The 11,548-nt window shown below is 38.2% G+C and overlaps 1 protein-coding gene across 6 annotated transcripts in view; it reads right to left on the minus strand.

Annotated features, from left to right (window-relative positions):
• NCOA2 (nuclear receptor coactivator 2) overlaps nucleotides 1-11,548 on the minus strand; it is a 189,710-nt gene that overhangs the window by 35,305 nt on the left and 142,857 nt on the right. For all 6 annotated transcript variants that reach the window (XM_039570527.1, XM_039570539.1, XM_039570557.1 and 3 more), the window contains 5 exons: nucleotides 10,969-11,154; nucleotides 10,015-10,116; nucleotides 9,778-9,918; nucleotides 6,295-6,442; nucleotides 2,887-4,156 (listed from right to left, as the gene is read on the minus strand). In XM_039570527.1, coding sequence (XP_039426461.1) covers nucleotides 2,887-4,156; nucleotides 6,295-6,442; nucleotides 9,778-9,918; nucleotides 10,015-10,116; nucleotides 10,969-11,154 — 1,847 coding nt within the window. The remainder of the gene's footprint in view (nucleotides 1-2,886; nucleotides 4,157-6,294; nucleotides 6,443-9,777; nucleotides 9,919-10,014; nucleotides 10,117-10,968; nucleotides 11,155-11,548) is intronic.

The raw sequence follows: 11,548 nt of genomic DNA on the forward strand, positions 1-11,548 counted from the left end.
GAAGAGTTTTGATGCTAAATATTTTTAGTGATTTTATAATTGGGGTAAAGTGGTTATTTGTTTAAAGGCCTGGCCTACATTATTCTATATTCCCCACCATTTCCTCTCCTATTCCATGCTGGACTTCTGTTTATTCAGCTCCAGGTTTCACTGCATTTTAAGTGGGTTTTAAAGCTCTATTTACAACCAACAGGAGCAACAAAAGCCCTTCTGTCATTATCCAGCAGTCTTCCACCACAGTGACAGGACTGGCTTCTCCATACCTTGGTGCTGAGGAAGCCCTTACCACTTTATCATGACTCCTGCACTGCTTTGTGGTTTTCTGAACAAACCCAGCTCCTGGACCTTTCTGTACCTCCATTTCACTCTCTCCTCGGAGACAAACTCTGTCTTCAAATGTTAAGAAAAGGCAATACATTCGTAGCCCACACTTCAACCCCTTCAAATCCCTCCCCAACCTCAGAAACATAAAACCCAAAAATAAAAAGTGAATAGACTATTCACTTTAAGAAGTTCATAATTCAGGAGACCTGATTTTCAACTGCTTGAGGTTGGCAATGCTTGTAGACACTAAAGTCTCTTTCTTGAAAGTTGGTTTTACAGTTAGTCTCATGTTTACATTTAGGGTGAGACATAACTTGCCTATCTTTAGTCATGAGAAAGTAAAGCAGCTAGTTCAAACTGTTCACCTGTGCTACCACTTGTCAATGGGAATATCAGTAAAGAGAGGCTTACCTCATCTGTTTTAGACACACATTAGTATAAGATAAAAAAAAATCCTGGAGCATTTTCCTGTGTTTCCGTCAGCAATAAAAGGAGTTCATACAGCTACCTTGGATTAGACAACAAACTTCTAGAGAGGACAAAACCTGCTCTCTGAGAACTGGTTCATAAGCTAAGCTGTTTCTTGTGTACTCCATAGAGATCATGAAAGAGGAAATTTTAATTCTTTTAGAAATTTAATTCTTGGGGAATAAACCTTCTGAAGGCCCTGATTTTGATCTACGGATGAAGGGCATCAATTTTTTGGTTATTATCAAATTTTACATTCTTGTCTAGTACCTAATACTGGAGGATTTAAGATCTCTGCTTTCCATCTAGTACTGACTTCAATGTGTAGGATCTGAACTAGGAATTGAAATCTATCAGACATTTTACAAGTAGTCCATTCTTGCCAGTTTAGCTGTGAATTTCTTGATATCTGTGTTTTTCTAGCCTAATGAACCATAAGCTCTCACACAGAATCTAAATCCTACCTTTACAGACACTACAAAATAGAGGCTTCTTTTGAAAACTAAACCAACATCCAAGCTTGAGGATAAATCAGTGCAAATTTCAGTGAGGAGAAATTAGTACAATCTGGCTATGTTTCTCCTAAAGCATGGGAAGGATTGAAAAACCACAATTGCTCTTACATAATGGCAATAGTTGTCAAATTCTGTTGAAACAAAAGCAGCAAAGTAACCTTAGGAGTTGCCTGGATAACTGAGATTTTAACAGTGCTGCATCTACTCTGGAATGGCATGTTTGGCCTCTATGTTTTGTGGTTATAACCACTGTTGAAAGAACTGTCTACTAGTTATAAATTGCCAAAAGGGCAAATAAAAAAAAAAAATCCAATGTTGTGACTTAGGGCTAAGAAAATGTTGTCTATCCCTGCTCAGCCTCACAATACAATACAGAAAATATAAAAAAGAATGTCTTTATACACACACAATAAAAAAATAGAATGGATAAAAAAAAATAAACAAGCTAAAGCCTAGTCTGCACATTAAAAAATATACAAAATTTTTAAAATTAAGGATATGGCTGTGAGACGTGAACGTTTGCATGGTATATGGTCTGATCATGATTTACAAACTAAGGCTTCATACACACAGGGCTGCCTAGGGGTTAATGACCAGCTGGGAGATCTGATGGTGTAAGACAAATCCAAGGATGATTAACTCCAGCTAGTTATAACCTTCCCAGAAAATACTAAAATTGATACTGTAATTACCCATTTTATAAATAATATAAACAGTAATACTGAAGTATCAGATTGCTTTTGCTGTGTCCTTTTTTCTTGCAAAGCTCTGAAAACTGGAGCACTCTGGGTAATGTGGACCTGGTGCTTTTGGAAAGTGAATTCTGCATGAAAGCCAGTGACATAACACTTTTTAGCATAAGCCCCAACAATACACAATTTATTAGTGTGTTGGGCAGCAGAGCAACAAGCAATCTTGCACAGAAAGCAAAGAAATCCTGCATGTAAAATTCAATGTAGATAACCTTGCACAAGGAGACATGATCCCTGCACTGAACCATTAATCATCCGCAGAAACTTGCAGCAGAATATAAAGAATTTTTAAGATGACAAAAAAACCCCAGTAAATCCTCCAAACTGGCACAGAAGTATATTTGCTTTGATTTTAATTTGCAGGTCAAGCATAGCACAAAGACCAGTAATGCAAAGTTGTTATCAGTCCTTTCAAACAACTTCTGTTCTTGGGCATGAACCTGTTTTCCACGGAAGGAGGGTAGCTGCTATGCTGGGCTACGTCAAGGACTCATTTAGCAAGCATAACAGCAGTTCAACATCAGCCTGTGGGAAAAGCTGTCAATTAGGCAGCACTAACCAAGAGTCACGAGTATTTTGTCTTCGCCTGGCTACCATCTGGGAAAGGTACCCTGCATTATCCATCTCTTCCCAGGCAGAGTCTGTGCTTTCACACAGTGTGATGATCACAACTTAGTGACACCAACTGGAAAACTGAGCGAAGACTGGATTTCAAAATACAGGTAACACTGTCCTGAACTGCCAAGATACCACTCTTAGAGGAAGTCAGATGGCAGGAATGCAGGCCTGGAACAACTCATTCACACATAATGCAAAAATCAGCTTACCTGTTCATTAGGCTCAAAGCTTATCTCTTCTTTTTCCGTCCTCATAGCTATTAACTTTGTGCTACCGGAAGGGTCTGTCTTACTGTCCAACCGCTCCAGTTTTGGGGGTATGTCTGGTAAACCAATATCTTTAGTATCATCTTTATCTAGCAAGTAGCGAAGTAGTGCATTGTTATTCTTCTTAGGACTCGCTGGCTCCTGTTTAACAGTCACCTCTGAACCAGGAGCTGTGCTACTGGACTCCTGGTTCAGTTCTTTGCCTGTGGCCTCTGCTGTGAGCTTGGCCAAATCTACAGGAGAACTACTGTCCTGCAATAGTCTGTGCAAAATTTTATGCTTCTCCTTGAGCGAGGTTCCATGTGCTGAACCAGACCCAGGCAACCCTCCCGCGGAGTCCTTGCTAATGTCTCCCATGGTACTGGACAAAGGTGAAGGCTCCATCTGATCTGATTTGGTGGTCAGCAATTGTAAGAGCTTTGTCTGGCTTTTTCCGTCGTGCAGTTTATTTTGTCCATCAGGTCTCTCGCCACTGACAACCGGTGGCATGTTGCTATCGCTGTTGTCTTTCTGTTCTCCTGAATGGCAGCTGCTCTCTGCTTGTCCAGTTGTACCTTCTGATTGCTCCCCATATATTCCAAAGCAGTCTTTAGAGTCCAGGCTTCCCATCTTGCTTAGCTGGGGAGGATTCATATTCACAGGGGAATTTTGTAAATTTCCCATTTTTAGGTCAGGTGAAGCCAACGACGATCCTAGAGAAACGCCGTGGCCCTCGCTGAGGGCCTGAAGTGCATTCAGGGAACTGTTGGTGTAGTTATGGCTATTTCCTGTGCTGCTGCAGACTCCCACAGGTGAATGTAAGCTTCCTGCAGGGGAGAACTGACTGGGTGGGATGCGAGGACTTCCTGCCACTCCAGGGCTCACGCGATGCCTTGGGGAAAGCATAGAGTTTGGCTGCCCTGGGTTCATGCCAGGGCTGCTTTGTGAGGGGCTATTCATTTTTAGTGCATAGTTACTACCCTGAGGAGTGGATGCTTGTATGCTTGACACATGGTTCATTCCCCCTGAACCACCAAACCTGCCTGCTGGCATGCCCACTTGTTCCTTTGGGCCATTTATGGCAAAATTTATATTGCTACTGATGGTCATATCCTGACCTGGGTTCCCACTGCACATGGCCTGATGGGCAGGGCTGCTGGAACTAATTGGGTTCAATATCTTCCCCATTCCTTGTCCAGTCAAATCCTGATTCATTCCACAGACATTCTGCTCTCTATGTGGCAAGGGGAAGAAAAACAGTCTGTTAGCTAAATGACACTGGCCAACTTGCAATTACATTACGGAAAAAGAAGCAAAACCCCAAACCTCACTTTAAAATAACACAAAACCCCTACAATCAAAAACAAATCAACAATTTGACAAAAGTGATATGTGACTCTCAACATGGCTGAACATTAACAGTATGGTTTTTCAGTACATCATTACAAAACAGTGGAAGAGAGGAAAAACAAAATTAAAACCTCACTTAAATGACAGTCATTAGAAATGCTGATAGGTTACAATTTCAGACTCCCTTTAATGTATCTCTCCTCCACAATTTGGCAAGCTAACTTCTAGAACTGACAGAAATCTCATCTGAAACATACAACCCAACAAATACATGTTTTACAAGACAGCTGTGGACAGCTGTTTGCTGGAGTTTTGAATTTCTGTGAGTTAGCCCCACCACAAGGCTGGAGTGGGCTACTTGCCCACCAAGTTCCTAGTGAAAAGAAAGTTGAAAAAGTCACATTTTTACACTGCCAGAGTATTTCAATACTGCTCCAAAGCAGCATGTGAGCCAAGGGAACTACTGGATACTGCTTCAGAATGAGAACAGTCTGTTAGCAATCCAGTCCTGCATAGGCCTTCAGGAAGAGGGGAGAAGAAAAACAACAAACCACACACACAGGAGCTGAAACCTGTATTTTAGAGACGTAGGCTGCAAGATAGAAGAAACAGAAGAGAGAGCGACACACAGAAAAAGCTCTTGTGAGAGCACCTGAAGGTCACGTTTCTTTCCCCCAGTAGATTTAAATTAGTTTATGGGAAGATGTAATACACTTTTTACTCTGTGCTAAAACTTAAATTAGGAAAATCAGACATATTCCCAAATGCTAAAAGCTACAGAAGAGACAGAGTCAAGTAGGTTAGGAAGCAAAAAAAAAAAAAAGAGATTCTGACAAAAATCAAATCAACTCTGGACTTCCAAAGCCAAATACAAATGGAACATTCCTAATATGCATTTTCCATGAGACAAAAACCAGTCCTATTTGCACAGTATAAATAAGTGCAGTTAAACCTTCACATTGCTAAAGCATGAGAAGTGAAATAATTCAAGAATATAGAGTAGCGAGTCTTTATTCTGTGTTTGTTATCTTAGGCATGAGGGCAAAGGTGAAAAACATTAACTATAAAAAAGGGGTATTTTTAAAACCTTATTACAAATATAGTAGTACCAGCACTCTGCTGAAAAAAGTGCAACAAAATATACAAGTACCATTTTAAAATTAATAGTGCTTGCTTTTTAAAATTTGGCATTTAATGAAATATTAGGTATCTTCAGCAATGCAAAGAAAAATTTGAGACAGCTTTTGGTCAGATCAATTTGCAAATCTACAATTTCTATAAAAGGGTTTCAGTTATAATTATGTTTAGCACTGGTTTCTTCTTCTCAAGAAAAATGATACAGAGGATTAAAGGAAAATAGTGTTGTAATTACAGTCAGCCCATAAAACCTGAAGCAAAATCTGATACAAATACACCAGGACATGCAATGACTTAATAAAAATTGTACGCTGAAGTTCTGATGTCAGTGATTACTTAAACTTGACTTTAGCATATTATTGGCCGTGCTTTCTAAAAAAAACTCTTAACTAAGGGCATTTAGTAATAGCACTTCTCAGGATTGGCCATGAGAAAGCCACTAAGCCAAGCACCAAAAAGACAAGGCACAAAGGGAATCAAAGAATTAAATAACAGTTTGTCTAAAGTGCAGTCCTAGTAATCTTAACATGTTCTTTTAAGAAGAACCAGGACCAATAACAGAATGTGAACTACAAGAATTTAATCCCTCTAAATTTTCTAGATTTAATTACAGCTGGAAAGTTTCTTGTATCTACTATGCAAAATAAGGGAAATTAAAATACTGAACATGACTTTGAAAATACAGCATGCCATTTATAAATCCTGAAATAATCTTACAGTCTTTTCCTGCTGCAAGCATTGATTTCAAAATCTTATTTTGTTTCCATGATATCAGTTCTGGGTCAACTGAAACCTATCAGCCTTAAACAATCTATTTGCTTTGGCAACCTTGTACTTTCCACATCTCTTAGCAGAGTGTGGGTGAAAGAATGTGGCCAGGATTACCTGTGAAGCATATGCAAGGAGATTACAAGCTGAGGTTCACTGGTCGTCTGAGAACGGATGAGCTTGCTCTTCGTTTGGGCAGAAACGATGGTGCCATCCGACAGGGAAAAGCGATAAACAGGACTGAAGGCCAGTCCCTGCCTCAGCACTGCAGGCAAGCAGAACAACACAGTTAAACTAAGGAGAAACTGCAGTACAGGTAGCTCAGCTGCTCAGCATCTGATGTTCTAAATCCATCAGCATCAGTACCACAGATATGGTGCTAATTAAACAAAACAAACAAAAAGAACATTTTGAAAATAAATAGACATGATGCATATAAAATAAAGGATCCTGCAAACTGTAGGGCGATCAAATGAAAATTTGTAAGGAGTGACAGCAATAACAGGAAGATACTATGAAACAGAACGTATTTCAGGAGCAGACAGGAAGTTCTTGATGTCCATTTCACTTTTCATCAAATATGTATCTAATTCCTTTTGTTCCTCAAATATTTTTTCATTGTACCATCTACATCATGATGTATTAATAAAAATGTCCTTCGTTCTTAGATCATCTGTTTCCATTAGACTGTATCTTTTCCTCCTTATTGCCTGTTTAAATTGTCTTGCAACACTAATTCTTTAAGTTAAAAAATGCATAAAACTTTTACATAAGAACAATTAGAAATAAAAACTGGAAAGAGAAATTATTCTTTTTAAAAGAACAAATATAAAATACATATAGCTCAAAAAAATTACAAATAAAATTACGGAAACCAAAATTGGGGCTGTGCTACCTTTTCCCAGTGTTGACGGCATTTCAGGTTTGGGGTTTACTTCACTGTACATATTCTGCAGCCCTTTAAGTTTTTAATGTAAATGTGAACTTCAACAAATTCAGTTCTCTAACTTCCACAGACTCCTGTGAAACTTCTTTAACAAAAAAATTAAAACATGTTATGGAAAAGCAAATCACCCAAACATTTATTCTACTGTTCACTCTCTGCCATCAATGAAACGACTGTGGTCGCTTACAATTTCTAGTCCAAAAGCAATCACATAAGAATTGCAGATTTGAGAGAAGTAAAATACTTCAAAAATTTTCATATAATCATTTAGGGAAAAAATAGTAATGAAGCACTACAAATACATTTAATTTCCTATTTTTTCCTACATATATATTTTCTGTGGGGTTCTTTCTCTCTCTTTTTTTTTTTTTTTTAAGTTAATAGTATCATGTGATCTTCATTTCATTGCTTGTCTTTTAATATTTCCTGTTGTAATGAAATGACATGGTTTTCCAAGTGTGGCCTTTATTTGTCTGGTCTACAGAGCTACCACATTTCCAGCCTTGCAAGACTGGTTACGATTGCTTTCCTTCCCTGTCCCCCACTGTTATATATTGTTCTGCAAGGTTTCAAAGTATTATCTAGGCAGTGAGAAAACAGGAAGCACAATTTAAACAACCAGAAGGGGTTTTTCAGAGTAAAAATGTAACAAGAAACAAAAACCTACAACAGTGAAACAATACAAAACAGAATTTCACTGTTAGGTATGTCATTGTTTCAGTTTAACCTTTGGGCACCAGAAGGTCCAAAGCTCTTAACTTTAGCATATACCACATCAGGAAATTCCAGTACTCAATGCCAACAGGATACAAGTGAAACCTCTACTTAAATCATTTTCCAAACTAATTCTTTAAGCAAACAAGAATGTTTCCGTACTCCTCTTGAGGAAATGCTATTTTTCTGACTGCGGCCAATAAAAACTTACCATATATTCTGCATTTTATACTGACAGATAATTTTAAAGCTTGCTTTTTATTGTTTATCAAGCTGATGCTGCATTTTTTCACAGCATAATGCTGGATTACACATAGGAGATCATTACTTTCTTTGCTTCTATTCTCAAACCACAATAACTTGAAAACTGCAAAGGGTTCCTCAGTCAAGCACAAAGATGCTACAGCCCAAGATATGACTTGTTTTTCTTCTCCATCCTGCAGGGCAGGGGAGGGCAACATTTCAGCCATTATTCTTCCTCATTGCTGCATCATTTGTAGGAAAACCACTCCAGAGGTTTTTCCTCCTCTTGTAACTCACTCTTTTCACTTTGACAAGAAGAGCCCTCTCATTTAGACTAATTCTACAATTAACACAACGATCCTAAGCCACAGCTGAAAAATGATACAGTGCAAACCCTGAAGCAAATATATTTTCACCACTTCATAGATAGCTTAAGGGAGGACTCATTCAAACCTTGGCACTCAGTGTAGTAGCTGCTAATTTGGTCAGGAATAACTTGAAGAAGACTGAAATAACAAGTGCTGGGACGCCATAAGAGATACCCCTAAAACACCTCTGGCACAGATGGGTCCTTACCTGCAACTGCTCTCTAAACCCCCAGTGTAACTTTAATTGCATACTGCCTTCTTCAGTTCTGTCAGAAATCACAGCACAAGGCTGTGAAACTTTTAGCACTTCTACTGGATATACCCCAAAAACTGCTAACTAAAATAACACAGCATTTCTGTGATCCAACATTTCTAAAACACCACCTGAAGATTTCATGAAAGCAGAACGTATTAAAGAGTATTTAACTAATGCCTCATGACTAAAGCTCTTTTTTTTGTGCATTTGGTAGAATAATTTGATATTCCAGTTACAATTTAGTATCTAAGATGACATGCCTGTTGCTTAATGACCATGGTAACTATTTGTTACAAGCCAGCTGTAAACCCTGTTCTTTAAACATGAACCCAAAGAATGATGCTTCTGTACTGGAAATGTTCCAGCTATTCCCAATTGGTTTTAAAATTACTTTCCCATGGACTAGATAGGGTTATTCACTTTATTAATTTGGGTCTGTATTACTAGAATTAGAAGTGTAAGGGTTTTATGAAAAATCCCCACACAGTCACTACCACAGAAACCTCATGGGGACCATTCCAAAGTGCAGTACTTTCCTGCTTCTTACCTACCATAATCTTGACTGAGTAGACGTGCTTGTGGTATATCCTATAACACTTATCAGCTAGATACAGTGCAACAATGTAGATTTCCAAACAGTATGAGTGGTGCAGCTTTGGGAATTTACACTCAGTGTTTCTCACAGGAAATGTGACGGTAAAAATCCATTTTTGTAGAGAAAGGGAATACAGGCAACGAACTGGAATGTGTGAGTTGAGGTTCTGAAGAATAATGCCCAGTGAACATTTTGGTGGACAACATGCAAGGGTCTTTCTTTCCAAAATAATTTTGACATTTTGAAGATTTAAAACGTACTCCAGGATGGCACAGTTGTAACAAGAAGGCTAAAACAAGCAGTGAGAAAGCTGAAGACCTGCCTAGAGAGCCATCAGTGTGTTAGATAAAACAGCTTGAGAAAGGGACTGTCAGTAGCTGTTGACTGTTCCATGAAAGCATAACAAAGAGAACACAAGCAAGAGATACAAATGGCAAACAGGTTAAATATAGAAAGTGCTAAAAGTATGAAACCTAACCTTCCTGGTGATGCCTCTTGGCAAAAGATATTTCTCCCTCGTGCTGTGAATGGAACCTCTGAATGCATCTTCTGACCAAATCCTCCCAGCCGGGTTTCATAGCTGCTCGCATGGTACTTGTGTCCAGTGAAGTTATTTTGCCTGATATTTGATACATTAGAAAACATTTGTTATAGCAATTCCCCCATTGAGGAAAAGGAAATAAAATTAAAAACTTTTACCCCTATTTTACAATACCTTGAAGATCCTGGCGTGTAGTAAAGCTCTCTGACGAAGGAAGAAGTGGTCTTTCCTTCATTGGAGCTCTTCTTGCAACACAAATCAAGCAAGACTGCAAATCTTAGAGAAAAATGTTGCTTCATTTAATTTTTATAGAAGGGGAAGACTTTTGTTTCCACAAAGACTTCAGAAAGATTTTTTAAAAGTTCTTTAAATTTATTTGGACCCAAAAATAAATTTTGTACCAATAAACGCATAGACAAAGCTCAGTGGGTTTGTATCTTCATTACTTCCTAAAACATTAAATAAAACAGGAAAGGTGGGGTTTTTTTCTTCCAGAAGAAAAATTAACAAGGAGTTTACCACAACCCGTTAAGTACTGGCACATGTTTATGAATATACCTGTAGTAGCTCAACCACTTATGAGGTTAAGTAATAAAAAAGAATGTACTGCATGCACAAAGAGCACATTTCTTCAACACTCACCATTCCATACCTTCTAAGCCAAATTTCTTAAACTTGCCCCAAACGCTTGCTGTTCCTGAGAACGCACCTTCACGATAACCATTTTTACTTACCTGAATACTTACAAAACAATCTGAGGAAATTTACCTGCTGAAGTAGTAAATGGTAAAGGAAATGGTGAACCACGATTGTCTTCAAATTCTAAGAATTCAAAAAACTGCCCTTTGAAACTTTCTTCCCAGTCAGCTACATTTTTCTTACAATTGCAGCAATATAAAACTAGGGTATCTCTCTTTGAGGTAAACAGAATTTCTCTCAGTTCTCTCAGCTGGTTTAACAAATAGGTGCATGCAAGTGTATACACTCATAGCCAAGACAAAAGTACATTTCTACAGTTAAATCAAAAAAGGAAAAAAAAACTAAGAATTTTTCCAATTTTCAGGAATTAGAGGTCACTTTATCGACTGCACTGAAAGTGCACTAACAAAAACTGGAAATGATAATTACCTTCACCGTCCTCCTTGAAGGAATTTGGTTGAGAAACAGCAAAGCACTGCATAGTTTCATATTTCTGATGTGCTTCCTGGTTATCATGGCCTTCTTCAGAATCAGCAAGAGGTTTTACCAGCATCCGACAATTAAAGGTATGGCTATTACGCCTAGGAGTGTCACCAGACCAAGATCCCCCATTCACTGAGCAAAAGCAAAATCAGATAGTGAGATAAATCTGGTACCAGGCATTTCTGCTGCTTATCCACAGGAAATTAATCAAGATGCTTTACAAACTGGTTGGGAAACAAGCTCATTTAACAACAATAACAATCTAATTTTAATATTAAAGCCCAAACCAGCACATAACAAGGTCATTTATAAACTTAACAGATTTTAAGAGCGCTGCTAATTTGTTTTTTCAAGTGACTTAAAATGACATAGTAGAAAAGCAGAATAAAAGGCTAAATATTGGTGCATGTCAAAGTTATACAGTACAGCAAAAGCTCACTGGGTAGATCAAGTTGATTTATGAGACTGGAAAAATTAAGGCAGCATGTAGGATCTTTCCAGTAAAAGGTACTACTAAAAGGCATGG

This window comes from Corvus cornix, chromosome 2 (genome assembly GCF_000738735.6).
Source record: "Corvus cornix cornix isolate S_Up_H32 chromosome 2, ASM73873v5, whole genome shotgun sequence".
Taxonomy (NCBI): domain Eukaryota; kingdom Metazoa; phylum Chordata; class Aves; order Passeriformes; family Corvidae; genus Corvus; species Corvus cornix.